This window comes from Pristiophorus japonicus, chromosome 3, assembly GCF_044704955.1.
Source record: "Pristiophorus japonicus isolate sPriJap1 chromosome 3, sPriJap1.hap1, whole genome shotgun sequence".
NCBI lineage: Eukaryota > Metazoa > Chordata > Chondrichthyes > Pristiophoridae > Pristiophorus > Pristiophorus japonicus.
In genome coordinates, this window is record NC_091979.1 from 24,691,325 (window position 1) to 24,705,982 (window position 14,658).

General features: G+C 50.3%; 1 protein-coding gene and 1 long non-coding RNA gene across 3 annotated transcripts in view; one reads left to right on the forward strand and one right to left on the reverse strand.

Moving 5' to 3' along the window:
* adcy5 (adenylate cyclase 5) overlaps positions 1 to 14,658 on the reverse strand; it is a 531,201-nt gene that overhangs the window by 249,447 nt on the left and 267,096 nt on the right. The window contains exon 2 of the mRNA XM_070875264.1: positions 1,134 to 1,283. Within this exon, the coding sequence (XP_070731365.1) occupies positions 1,134 to 1,283 (150 nt within the window). The remainder of the gene's footprint in view (positions 1 to 1,133; positions 1,284 to 14,658) is intronic.
* Positions 1 to 14,658, forward strand: part of LOC139259689 (uncharacterized) — a 180,907-nt gene that overhangs the window by 162,621 nt on the left and 3,628 nt on the right. The window lies entirely within an intron of this gene.

Consider the following 14,658-nt stretch of genomic DNA (forward strand, 5'->3'; position numbering starts at 1 on the left):
GTATTGAGCTCACTTTTAGAGTGGAAGCAAGTCTTCCTCAATTTCGAGAGACTGCCTATGATGATGATGCTGTTTGTGGGACCTTGCTGTGCGCAAGATTACCAACTGCGTTTCCTACATTACAACAGTGACAACACTTCAAAAAATATTTCATTGGTTGTACACCTTATTAAGGTGTATAAAATTATGAGGGGTCCGGATAGAGTGGATAGGAAGGACCTATTTCCCTTAGCACAAGGGTCAACAACCAGAGGACATAGATTTAAACTAATTGGTAAAAGGTTTAGAGGGGATTTGAGGGTAAATTTCTTCACCCAGAGGGTGGTGGGGTTCTGGAACTCACTACCAGAAATGGTGGTAGAGGCAGAAACCCTCGCCACATTTAAAATGGTACCTGAAGTGCTGTAACCTACAGGGCTGCAGACCAAGAGCTGGAATAGAAACATAGAAACATAGGAAGTTGGTGCAGGAGTAGGCCATTCGGCCCTTCGAGCCTGTACCACCATTCAATATGATCATGGCTGATCATGCAACTTCAGTACCCCATTCCTGCTTTCTCTCCTTACCCCTTGATCCCTTTAGCTGTAAGGGTCACATCTAACTCCCTTTTGAATATATCTAACGAACTGGCCTCAACAACTTCCTGCGGCAGAGAATTCCACAGGTTCACAACTCTCTGGGTGAAGACGTTTCTCCTCATCTCGGTCCTAAATGGCTTACCCCTTATCCTTAGACTGTGACCCCTGGCTCTGGACTTCCCCAACATCGGGAACATTCTTCCCGCATCTAACCTGTCCAGTCCCGTCAGAATTTTATGTTTCTATGAGATCCCCTCTCATTCTTCTAAATTCCAGTGAATGTGAGATTCGGCTGGATAGCTCTTGGTCGGCCGGCGTGGACACGATGGGCCGAAATGACTTCCTTCCGTGCTGTAAATTTCTATGATTCTATGAACCCAGCCGATCCAATCTTTCATCATAGCCAAGATTCTAATGATCCTAAAGCGCTCTGGGGCGCCCTGAGGTTGCGAACGGCGCTGTACAATTGCCGGTCGCCCTGTTACGAGGTGTTATTTTGGGCGACTGCGGTCAAACACGTGCGATCCCGTTTGGCGCTGATGCGCGGGTTCTCACCTGCTGCTGGTTTTCTCTCTGTGAGTGCAGCCTGGCTTGGATGCACTCTCGCGTCTCCTGAAACGCCTGCCTCTGAGACACCTCCGCCGGATAATGGGTCCAGACGCCCACAATGTTGGTGCAGGAGAAGGTCAGCACGTTGGACACCAGCTGAAAGAGGAGGAATTGTACGGGTTACAAAAGGGAGACAGCTGATACAATTTGCCCAACGAAGAGTACAACATTCAAAAAGCTATGACGGCCAGTGAGACAGCAGTTAAAAACGTTTACATGCCGTGAAAAAGCGACATTTCCCCCATTATGATGTTACTGCCACATCTCTTTTCTCCCCAATCCCCCTTCCGCTTCCCCCTTCCCAGGAGCCGATGCCCCGCAATGCAGCATGGCTCCACAGGTAATACACGCTCTGGTATCTGGCCAGGTCGCCATTCTACAGGATTGAATCTGGATAACAAGCGCCAATAAGGTATTCCGTTACGTAGGACTTCATTATTAAGCCAAACATTCTCACCCAACATCCACACATTACAACAACAACTGCCTCCATTTATAGAGTGCCTTTAAGGTAGTAAAATGCTCCAAGGGTCTTCACAGCAGCGTTTATCAAATAACATTTTGACACAGAGTCACATAAAGAGATGTTAGGACAGGTGGTTAAAGAGATAGGTTTTAAGGAGTGACTTAAAGGAGGACGTAAGAAATATAAGAACGTAAGAAACAGAAGCAGGAATAGGCCATACTGCCCCTCGAGCCCGCTCCGCCATTCAATACAATCATGGCTGATCTGATCATGGACTCAGCTCCACTTCCCTGCCCATTCCCCATAACCCCTTATTCCTTTATCGGTTAAGAAATTGTCTACCTCTGTCTTAAATTTATTCAATGACCCAGCTTCCACAGCTCTCTGAGGCAGCAAATTCCACAGATTTACAATCCTCTGAGAGAAGAAATTCCTCCTCATCTCAGTTTTAAATGGGCGGCCTCTTATTCTAAGATTATGCCCTCTAGTTCTAGTCTCCCCTATCAGTGGAAACATCCTCTCTGCATCCACCTTGTCAAGCTCCCTCATAATCTTATACGTTTTGATAAGATCACCTCTCATACTTCTGAATTTCTGAGGCCCAACCTACTCATCCTTTCCTCATATCTGGATAAGAGGGGCAGAGAGATTTAGGGAGTGAATTCAACAGCTTGAGGCCTGGGCAGTTGAAGGCACGGCCACCAATGGTGGAACGATTATAATCAGGGTTGCGCAAGAGGCCAGAATTAGAAAAGTGGAGTGATCACGAAGGTTGGAAGAGGTTGCAGAGAGAGGGAGTGGCGAGGCAATGGAGGGATTTGAAAACAAGGACGAAAATCGAGGCTTTGCTGGGGCGGGGGCCAATGTAGGTCAGTGAGCTCAGGGGGTGATGGGTGAGCGGGACTCAGTGCGAGTTAGGACCCGGGCAGAAGAGGTTTAGATAGGCTGAAGTTTACGGAGGGTGCAAGGTAGGAGGCCAACCTGGAGAGCCTTGGAATAGTCGAGCCTCGAGGTAACAAAGGCATGGATGAGGGTTTCAGCAGCAGATGAGCTGAGCCAGGGGAGGAGACGGGCGATGTTAAGGAAGTAGAAGTAGGCGGTGTTGGTGATGGAGAGAATATGGGGTCGGAAGCTCAGCTCCGTGTCAAAGAGGATGCCAAGATTTGGTTCAGCCTTAGACAGTGGCCAAGGGTCAATGGATGGTCGGCAGGGGTGGGGGGGAACCGTGACCAGATTTTTATGAATGCAGCACAGTGGTCTTAGGCCAGATTTAGAATCCCCACTACCTCGTTGGCCAAAATCAGCCAACCTGGCAGATTATGAACATAAGAAATAGGAGCAGGAGTAGGCCATCTGGCCCCTCGAGCCTGCTCCGCCATTCAATAAGATCATGGCTGATCTGATCCTGGCCTCAACTCCACTTCCCTGCCCGCTCCCCATGACCCTCGACCCCCTTGGGCACGTAGCCAATGGTGGAGTGATTATAATCAGGGATGCGCAAGAGACCAGAATTAGAAAAGTGGAGTGATTGGAAGAGGTTGCAGAGAGAGGGAAGGGGGCGAGTCCGTGGAGGGATCTGAAAACAAGGAGGAATATTTTAAAACCGAGGCTTAGCCGGAGCAGGAGTCAATGTCGGTCGGCGAGCTTGGGCAAGGGTCCGTGAGCCTCCCTGGGCAGTGCCAGCAAATCGGACCAGCTGCTCGCCTACCCCTGGTCCTGGTGGGCGAGTGCGGTCCACTGCGGCTCTCCTGCTACCCGCACAGACCCTGTGAGTGGACCCAAGATGCCTGGATCACGTGTTCAAGCGTGGGGCTGGAACCCAAGACCCTGTGACTCAGAAGAACAGAAGAACTAGGAGCAGGAGTAGGCCACACGGCTCCTTGAGCCTGTTCCGCCATTCAATAAGATCATGGCTGATCTGATCCTGGCCTCAACTCCACAAGCCCGCTCCCCATAACCCTTGACACACGTGTCGTTCAAAAATCTGTCTATCTCCGCCTTAAATATATTCAATGACCCAGCCTCCACAGCTTCACAGATTTATGACCCTCTGAGAGAAGAAATTCCTCCTCACCTCAGCTCTAAATGGGTGACCGCTTATTCTGAGACTATGCCCCCTAGTTCTAGATTCCCCCACGAGTGGAAACATCCTCTCTGCATCCACCCTGTCGAGTCCCCTCAGAATCTTATATGTTTCAATAAGATCACCTCTCATTCTTCTCAACTCCAATGAGCATAGGCCCAACCTGCTCAACCTTTCTTCATAAGTCAACCCCTTCATCTCAGCAATCAACCTAGTGAACCTTCTCTGAACTGCCTCCAATGCAAGTATATCCCTTATGAGTATATCCATAAATAAGGAGACCAAAACTGTACGCAGTGGTCTAGGTGTGGTCTCACCAATGCCCTGTACAGTTGTAACAGGATTTCCCTGCTTTGATACTCCATCCCCTTTGGAAACCCTCCTGCTGCCCTTGCTGCACAGACCTTGTGAGTGGACCCAAGTCGCCTGGATCATGTTGTCAAGCCTGGGGCTTGAACCCATGACCTTATGACTCAGAGATGTGAGTACTACTAATGAGCCAAGGCTGACAACTTCTGCCTTCTAATCCTTTGATGGAGATTAGATAGTATAGTATAGTGTAGTATAGTATAGTGTAGTGTAGTATTCAGCAGTCCCTCCTATTGAGGATGACCCAGTTCCACACTAAAAAGGAACAGGTGTTTCAATGAAGGACCTGACATTCTAGGTCCGAAACTACATACTGAAGGGTGGAAGATGCCTGTGCGTGGATTCTTTTAACATGGGGTGGCCATTGCACACCAGCCACCACACGGGCTTGACAGAGCTAGGTCTTGATCCAGTGGCAAGGGTGAACCAAGACGAATGGAGACCAAGCTATGCTGCACATTCCTAGTGCGCACACATGCTCCTACTATCAATCCATAGATCGCAGTGTGGACTAGTAAGCAAGCCCAAATCAAAGCCATCATGTTAACTTCCTCAGACTGAGGAGATTAGATGGCGGGCCAGTGTTGGTCAAACATAAAGGATATTTGTCCTTGAGCTGAAATATCGCTGATGATGGAAACCAAACAGGACAGATTCTGCTGCAGCAGGGCATCTAACGACATCTCCCATTAGTTAGACTTGTCCTTGCACCCTTCACCTCATTTAGGTTTTGCCCGTTAAGTTACTGAAAGTGGAAACTGATAATGGAGTAGCGAGGGAAATCAGGGCATCGGAGACCTGAGTGAGCAGGACAAGCAACAGGGTATCTCCTTAACCAATCAGATTCATCGATTGGGAAATAAACAGTGGAACGACTGAGAAGGAGGGGAATTAAAAGGGGTGAATTCAACGTCAAATCAGGTACAGATTGCAAATCATGGAAGATTGAATTGAGAGAGAGAGAAAAGGGACAGAAATCTCCTAAAACAATTCACAACCTGAAGGAATGAGACTCCATACTTTCAGTGCCAGAGAGGTTGATTGGCAGTCAGTAACACCGATCACATCGTTAAAAGGCTACACAATGACAACAACAACAACTTGTATTTATATAGCTCCTTTAACGTCGTGAAACGTCCCAAGGAGCTTCACAGGCGTGTTATGCGATAAAGATTTGACATATACATATAATTACAAGCCCTAAAGATCTGTGGCCGAGATCGGATATAGACCGCGCAAACACGGCAACTTCACGCCATTCAATGTGGGTCAAAGGTCAGACAGACAGCGAGATGCCGTGTCCGCGAACCTAACGGCGGAGCGGCGAAAACTCGGACAGCAACCTTTGCCTCACCGCGATTAACCGTGCATCCGCCCCTCGCCTGAAGTGGCCGCGTGCCTTTTACCCATAAATAACGGCGAGCGCTGTTAAGCCTCACCGTTATTTTGACAACCCATTGCTTTCACCAGCCAGTTACCAAAGACATTACGAGACAGGTCCATCCCCAAGCCTCAGTCAACGATAGCACAATAAAGCCACCTTCGGTTACACCGAGACCTAGATGCTCATTTCATCCACTTTTCACCAGCCAGAACCAAACGTGTATTTCTGCACCTTGCTGAGACACTTCACAGCATTAACCCCTGGTGTAACGTTACAAGTAATGAGGAATTCAAGCCAACAATCCGATATGCAGGATAAAATACATATTTGTCACAGTGACATTCTGGGGTTAAACTCCTGGCACGGGAGGAATTTCTATAGGGATTTCCCCCCCCCCCAATCAGCTGCCGTAACTTTGGAGGAAGATCAGCCATAATATAATTGAACAATGGAACAGGCTCGAGGGGCTGATTGGCCTCCTCCTCTTCCGACAAACCATGAAGAAAGGGTGTAAACACCGTTCAAGCCGTTTTCACCATGGTTTCAGCCGATTGTCCGCCGGTGTTACAACTAGATGACCGGGGAGAACCGTCCCACCCCAATGGGTACTCGCGATATACCGGACCCCACGTTACTGTGAAACAGCAGAGTTAGACTGAGAATAACAATTCCCGGTGCACAGAACGTACAAATCGCCATTGACATACATCAGCCTTTGTCCAGTAAACGCACTTCAATCCGTTCTGCTAGATTGATGCAGACTTTCACTCATTCTAACCCCACACCCCAGGAGCTTCCTGGGACGATCCTGACCTGGGTGGGGGGGGGGGGGGTGGGGAGCTGCCCCGGAGTGGTGGGGGGGGGGGGGGTGCGGTGAGAGGTGGGGGCGGAGCTGCCCTGTTAGAAGCCCGCAGCTTCTCCAGGTTTTACGGCAATGGCTCTCGAGACCACCAACTCTGAACCAGGCGCTCTCCCCATGCCCACTGTGCGACGGTTCCCGAAGCTGAAACCAATTTCTCAGCCACGGTCCGCTGAAACCTGAAACGTCACACGGTCCAGACACGTGCCGCGTTCTCCTCTCTCTTTTCACGGAAGGCACTCTGGCGAGACCAGGCGCCAGATGGCAAACAAACTTGCGCGCTTGACGTAAAGTTGACGCCGATGAACCGAACGTATCGAGAATGGTCAACTTCCGAATACTCCCCCGCCCCCCCCCCCCCCCCCCACTCCGGTCACAGTAAGACAATACAAGGTGCGATACACTCGCTTTGCACGTGGAGGCTCGCTTCTCTGGCTAAGGTAGTTGGAACTGGCTGGACCATGTCTTCCTGTCGCTGCCTGCTCGCCCGCTGTGTCTAGAGAGATCAAGGGAGGCAGAGGTCAGCCCACAGTCTTTGATATGTCAGCACAAGGCTCCTCGGTGTCTGTCTGACTAACCTCCCGCTCCGATATGCAAAGGTGAAGGGAGTAACATCTAAACCCTTAGAAGAAGCCCTCTTCCTGAGTAGCATGAAATGCTTGAGGTTCGACATAACAATCACCAACCCCCCACCACCCTTTTAATTAACACCACAGTAACTGTAGACTGATACCCACAACGTTACGTATGGACCTGTGAATATGCTTTGTAGAGCTGTTGAGTTGTGAGTGATGTTCACAAGACTCAATAAAACCCCAGCCAGTTGGGTTCAGGGGATCCACGATGAGGTATGCAGTTGTGAGCCTGGTGGATGAACTGGTAATGTGTCGTGTGATTTGCTAATAAACCAACTCGTTCTTAATAGCAATGTGTTGCTTTGAATTCTGAACCAAAGAACCCATGAAGCAAAGACATTACAGACGATACAAGCAATATGGTAGTAATCAGCAATTTTAATAGTCAGGTACGAGTTACACACAGTAATATTTTCAGTAAGTACAAAAGATGGATATGAAATAAATCCTTTGGTGAGCAGGTGACCACGAGTGTTCAAGCTGTCTTCTCCACTGCTCCTGTTCCGCCCATCCTTCTTAAGGCTGTTCTTTATATACAACAACAACTTGCATTTATATAGTGCCTTTAACATCGTTAAAAAGTCCCAAGGAGCCTCACAGGAACATTTGCAAGCACAGTTTGACACAGAGCCACCTAAGGAGATATTAGGGCAGATGACCAAAAACTTGAAAAGACTTGCATTTATATAGCGCCTTTCATCACCACCAGATGCCTCAAAGCGCTTTACAGCCAATGACGTACTTTTGGAGTGTAGTCACTTTTGTAATGTGGGAAACACAGCAGCCAATTTGTGCACAGCAAGCTCCCACACACAGCAATGTGAAAATGACCAGATAATCTGCTTTTTTGTAATGTTGATTGAGGGATAAATATTGGCCACGACACCAAGGATAACTCCCCTGCTCATCATCGAAATAGTGCCATGGGATCTTTTCCACCCACCTGAGAGGGCAGATAGAGAGACAGACAGTGCACTCCTTCAGTACTGCACTGGCATGTCAGCCTAGATTTATGTGCTCAAGTCTCTTGACTGAGACTTGAACCCACAACCTTCTGACTCAGAATCGAGTGCGCTATCCACTGAGCCACAGCTGACACTTGGTCAAAGAGGTAGGTTTTCAGGACCATCTTAAAGGAACAGAAAAATGTAGAGGTGGATAGGTTTCAGGAGGGAATTCCCTAGATGGTTTGAAGCAGCCACATGACCATGACATGATCCACCCTCAGGCAATCAATGGTACTGTAACCTCTTATTACCCATATATGTACTGCTTCCTTCACTTCAAGGTACAGCGCGTGCTGGAGAGTGACGGCTGGGAAGAGGGCGCCTGGATTGGATGTCACCAAGGTCCAGGTCGCTGATTGGAGCGTGGGCAGGCACATTAGGAGCGGCGAGGTCGGGGCTCAGGAGCAGTGAATGATCATGGAGCGAGGTGATCGGGGCCCAGGAGAGGCGTGAATTCGGGGCCCAGAAGAGGCGAGGGCCCAGGGGCAGCACGGGCCAGCCCACACTGCGATATGTGTGCGCACTAGGCCCGTGCAGCGGAGCTGGTCTCCAGTCATCCCGGTTAATCCTTGCCACTGGACCAAGACCTAGCTCTGTCAAGCCAAAAAAATCCACGCGCAGGCATCTTCCACCCTTCAATATGTAGTTCGGGATCTGGAATATTAGGCCCTTCATTGAAACACCTGAGAACTTTTTGGCATGGAAGCAGGTCATCCTCGATTCGAGGGACTGTCTATGATGATGATGACATCTATGCACTGTGGATTGGCTGATATTTCTGATATCCCCTGTGGTAGTTTGGAATGACCCTGAAGTGTAAAAGTTCAAGATTGCGGTAACCTTGATTCTTTCTCGAAAAGAAAGGGAAGAACATGTTTTCTTTTGATTCCCTGATGCACATGTGCACTGCAGACTGCCTGATATGGCAGATAGCCCCCAGGGATATTAGGTCCTTCATTGAAACACCTCTGAACTCATCCCTTTTTGCCGTGGAAGCAAGTCACCCTCGATACGAGGGACCGCCTATGATGACGATGATGATGTACTGCTTATATTTTGTTTCTTCCGATTCTTTTCAGCAGTTTTCAGTAGATACCATTTTAGGAAATTCAATTTAAGATTACATAACCAGCCTGACTCCAATCCAGCATCGGAGCACAGAGTCACAGTTTCCAAAGACCTCATGTCCCTTATGATCTGAAGTGCACCTTTTACTTACCCAATATCTAGTTAAAAGATAGAATGATCTGTGGATCATAAAAGACAACCCACAACCAGTATACTCCTTATCTGAGGAAGGATGTACTTGCCATGGAGGCGGTGCAATGAAGGTTCACTAGATTGATTCCTGGGATGAGAGGGCTGTCCTATGAGGAGAGATTGAGTAGAATGGGCCGATACTCTCTTGAGTTTAGAAGAATGAGAGGTGATCTCATTGAAACATACAAGATTCTGAAAGGGATTGACAGGGTAGATGCTGAGAGGTTGTTTCCCCGGGCTGGAGTGTCTAGAACCAGAGGGGCACAGTCTTGGGATAAGGGGTCGGCCATTTAAGACCAAGATGAGGAGGAATTTCTTCACTCTGAGGGTGGTGAATCTTTGTAATTCTCTGCCCCAGAGGGCTGTGGATGCTGAGTCTCTGAATATATTCAAGGCTGAGAGTGATAGGTTTTTGGACTCTAGGGGAAATCAAGGGATTGGGCGGGAAAATGGAGTTAAGGTGGATGATCAGCCATGATCTTATTAAATGGCGGAGCAGGCTCGAGGGGCCGTATGGCCGACTCCTGCTCCTCTTTCTTATGTTCTTATACCAGCTACTGAAATGTCTCACGTTGAGAAAAATACTGGAATTGAAGAAATATTAGGTTAAAAAAACTCAATTCAGGCATAATTAAAATGGTTACTGTTACACAGGAAAGTGTGTGAAAACAAATATAAAAACACCGGCAAGATCACATCACATAAATATCGACTTGAGGTTTGGAAATCTTGAATGACACAGTTGTCAAGAATCCATGTCGACTTGTTCCCAACCGTGTGTAGTGGAGAATTATTTCCTTTTTAGTTCCGAGATTTCAATTTTGTTCATTACGTTTCAGCTGGCAGCTAATCCAAGACAGCACTAAATAATAAAAACAAGATTTAGAACTCACTGTCTGTTCATTTATAAACAAAGAACTCCTTTTTATAGAATCATAGAAATTTACAGCACAGAAGGAGGCCATTTCGACCCATCGTGTCCATGCCAGTCAACAAAGAGCTATCCAGCCAAATCCCACTTTCCAGCTCTTGGTCCGTAGCCCTGTAGGTTACGGCACTTCAAGTGCACATCCAATTACTTTTTAAATGCAATGAAAGTTTCTGCCTCTACCACCCTTTCGGGTAGTGAGCTCCAGACCCTCACCCTCTCGAGAAAAAAGTGATCCTCAACTCTCCTCTGTGCCCCCTGGTTATTGACCTCTCTCCTAAGAGAAACAGGTCCTTCCTATCCACTATCTCGGCCCCTCATTATTTTATACACCTAAATTAAATCCCCCCCCTCAGCCTCCTCTGTTCCAAAGGACACAACCCCAGCCTGTCCAATCTTTCCTCATAGCTAAAGTTTTCCAGTCGTGGCAACATCCTCGTAACTCTCCTCTGTATCCTCTCTAGTGCAATCACCTTCGCTGAAGTCACAACACTAAGTGTGTAGCGTTGGGCAGAGTTACAGTAAGTGCACTCATCAAACCATCCACTCTCATTTAACACGGCTTAAAAAGTCCAAATTTAGAGAAACCTTTTTCCTAGTTTTTAAAATGGTCTCTCGCCTGTGGATCAGAAGGTTGTGAGTTCAAGCCCCACACCAGGACTTGAGCCTATAATGCAGCTTGACACTTCAGCGCAGTACTGAGGGAGTGCTGCACTGTCGGAGATGCCGTCCCTTTGGATGAGACGCTCAACATGGGTCCTGCTTTAGTGATCCAGGTGGATGCTAAAAGATCTCCTGGCACCAACTGGAAGAGCAGGGACAGTTTCTTGGCCAACGTTCCTCCTTCAACCAACACCACCAAAACGGGTCTTTCAACTCATTGCTAGTCCTGGATTGACACACTAGGAGCAGCTCACGCTGGAGGTTGAAGTGGTACGCCACTCCAGCTCTTTTATAGTCCGACGTGCGGAGCTGTTCTCTCGCAGGTCGCGGGGGGCCATGATGTTAACGATTTTCAGATGGGCGACTGGGTGACGTCATCAAAGCCCAGGTCGTTGTTTTGGAGCGTGGGCAGGAACTCCGGCAGGATCTAGGTACAGAGAGGAGTGGGAAGGTCGGGACGGATGAGCAGCGAGTGTTTGTGGCACGATGCAGTGTATGTTTATGGCGGAGGAGTGGCGAGAGATCGTGGCGGAGGTGCGACAGATGAGGGTATGGGTCCCAGAAGAGGCGAGGGCCCAGGGCAGCACGGGCCAGCCCACACTGCGATATGTGTGCGCACTAGGTCCGTGCAGCAGAGCAGGTCTCCAGTCGTCTTGGCTAACCCTTGCCACTGGACCAAGACCTAGCTGTGTCAAGCCCCGTGTGATGGCTGTTGTGCAACGGCCACCACACGTTAAAAAAATCCACGCACAGGCATCTTCCACCCACTCAGCTGGAGTTCAGGACTGGAACATCGGGTCCTTCATTGAAACACCTGTGAACTCATGTGGAAGCAAGTCATCCTCGTTCGAAGGGCCACCTATGATGATGAGTCCTGGGTGTTCAAACTGACTGCTGGCTCGCTAATAATCATTACACTTCAAAGTAATTCACTGTGTGTGTGTGTGTGTGTGTGTGTGTGTGTGTGTGTGTGAAGTGCCCTGGGAAATGTGACCATGTACTATATAAATGTGAGGCGTTATCATGGGCAGTGTGTGCCAGTCTTGCACTGTGTGCCCCTGCTCACCGGGAACAGGATTGAGACCAAATTGCCCAATTTCATTTTGGTACCTTGCTCAAGTGACCATTCTTCCTGAGTCTTTGGCTTCTTCTTCTTCTTTCGTACTGCAGTAGCAAAGCAAATCAAAACGCCAATATCCAAATCCGATATCCAGGCCAAAGCTTCCGGTGTAACAGCGTGGATATCGTGTAGGCTGCCTGCGAATTCCCTCTGAGGGCAGTGTTCGATGATGGGCTCCAGGGTCTGATTCGGAGCTCCACAGTCGCATGATGGGGAGGCTTTAATCTTCCACCTATGGAGAAGGTGGCAGCATCGACCGTGACCGGTTCTGAGCCGGTTGATGGTTGTCCACTGTTTGCGAGGAAGGTTTGATCCTTCAGGTTGTACTGTGGGGTCCTCTATAAGGAATCCATTTCACAAGTCGCAGTTCTTGCAAGCATTTCGCCGTTGGTCATCAAGGCTGAGGGGAGATGGTTGAAGGGCTTCGGTGACGGTCCTTCATGAGTGAATCTACATTCATTCATTCATAGGCAGTCCCTTGGAATCGAGGAAGGCTTGCTTGCACTCTTAACATGAGTCCTTACATGGCTGAACAGTCCAATACGAGAGCCACAGTCCCTGTCACACGTGGGACAGATAGTCTTATCTGTTAATAAGAGAGATAGTCTGCTCTTATCAACAAGAGCAGACATTGATGAGGAGATTCAACACCGCCTCCAGTGCACCAGTGCAGCCTTCGGCCGCTTGAGGAAAAGAGTGTTCGAAGACCAGGCCCTCAAATCTACCACCAGGCTCATGGTCTACAGGGCTGCAGTAATACCCGCCCTCCTATATGGCACAGAGACATGGACCATGTACAGTAGACACCTCAAGTTGCTGGAGAAATATCACCAACGATGTCTCCGCAAGATCCTGCAAATCCCCTGGGAGGACAGAAGCAGCAACATTAGCGTCCTCGACCAGGCCAACATCTCCAGCAGTGAATCTACACAGTGAGCATCAGTAGCCTGGGGCCGCCATGGGAAGCATCAGTTTGAAACCCGAGCAATCTCAGTCAGAGTCAGTGGGCAGGGATCCAGAGTGGCAACCCGAGCTGGTGTAATTCTCCGCTTTGGCGCTGGTGTGCAGAGGCCATTTGGAGCACCCCAGCTGAAATTAGGTAACTCGACAGCGACTTGGGAACAGTTCAGTACTGCACCAAACAGTGTCCTCACCAACTAAACCCTGAGGAAGCTAGGGTCAGCTGATTGGATGGCGGAACAAGCATGTTGGTTACAGAAGACTTGCATTTATACAGTGATGTAACTATTTGTACTGCTCTTTTTTGACAGACAGGTGACAAGCTCCGCCCTCCCTCCCCACCCCCGCCCGAATCACTCCATGCTTGTGGTGCCGAGAAGCAGGACCTTAGGCTCCGACTCCCTCCCCCCACATCCCTGGCCAGCATGGACCTGAGTGTGGAGGATCTGGGGCCGAGAGTGAGAGGTTAGGGGGAAAGTGAGAGAGGCTGGGGGAGAGTGAGAGAGGCTGGGGTGGGGGAGAGAAAGAGAGAGGCTGGGGGAGAGTGAGAGAGGCTGGGGGGGGGGGGGGAGAGAGAGAGAGGCTGGGGGGAGAGTGAGAGAGGCTGGGGGAGAGTGAGAGAGGCTGGGGGGGGAGAGAGAGGCTGGGGGGGAGAGTGAGAGAGGCTGGGGGAGAGTGAGGCTGGGGGGAGAGTGAGAGAGGCTGGGGGGGGGAGAGAGAGAGGCTGGGGGGGAGAGTGAGAGAGGCTGGGGGGAGAGTGAGAGAGGCTGGGGGGAGAGTGAGAGAGGCTGGGGGGAGAGTGAGAGAGGCTGGGGGAGAGTGAGAGAGGCTGGGGGGAGAGTGAGAGAGGCTGGGAGGGAGACTGAGAGAGGCTGGGAGGGAGAGTGAGAGAAGCTGGAGGAGAGAGAGAGGCTGGGGGGGGAGAGTGAGAGAGGTTGGGGGGAAGCTGGGGGAGAGAGAGGCTGGGATGTGGGGGGGGCAGAGTGAGAGAGGCTGGGGGGGAGAGGGAGAGTGAGAGACGATGGGGGGAGGAGAGTGAGAGAGGCTAGGGGAGAGAGAGAGGCTGGGGGCAGAGTGAGAGAGGCGGGGGGAGAGTGAGAGAGGCTGGGGGAGAGAGAGAGAGGCTGGAGCGAGAGTGAGTGAGGCTAGGGGAAGACTGAGAGAGGCTGGGGGAGAGTGAGAGAGGCTGGAGGGAAGACTGAGAGATGCTGGGGGAGAGAGAGAGGCTGGGGGGGAGAGTGAGAGAGGATGGGGGGGAGAGTGAGAGAGGATGGGGGGGAGAGAGAGGCTGGGGGATGAGTGAGAGAAGCTGGAGGAGAGAGAGAGGCTGGGGGGGAGAGTGAGAGAGGATGGGGGGGAGAGTGAGAGAGGATGGGGGGGAGAGTGAGAGAGGATGGGGGGGAGAGTGAGAGAGGTTGGGGGGAAGCTGGGGGAGAGAGAGGCTGGGATGTGGGGGGGGCAGAGTGAGAGAGGCTGGGGGGGAGAGGGAGAGTGAGAGACGATGGGGGGAGGAGAGTGAGAGAGGCTAGGGGAGAGAGAGAGGCTGGGGGCAGAGTGAGAGAGGCGGGGGGAGAGTGAGAGAGGCTGGGGGAGAGAGAGAGGCTGGAGCGAGAGTGAGTGAGGCTGGGGGAAGACTGAGAGAGGCTGGGGGGAGACTAAGAGACTGGGGGAGAGAGAGAGAGAGACTCGGGGGGGTGAAATGAGAGAGGCTGGGGTGAGGCTGTGGGAGAGTGAGAG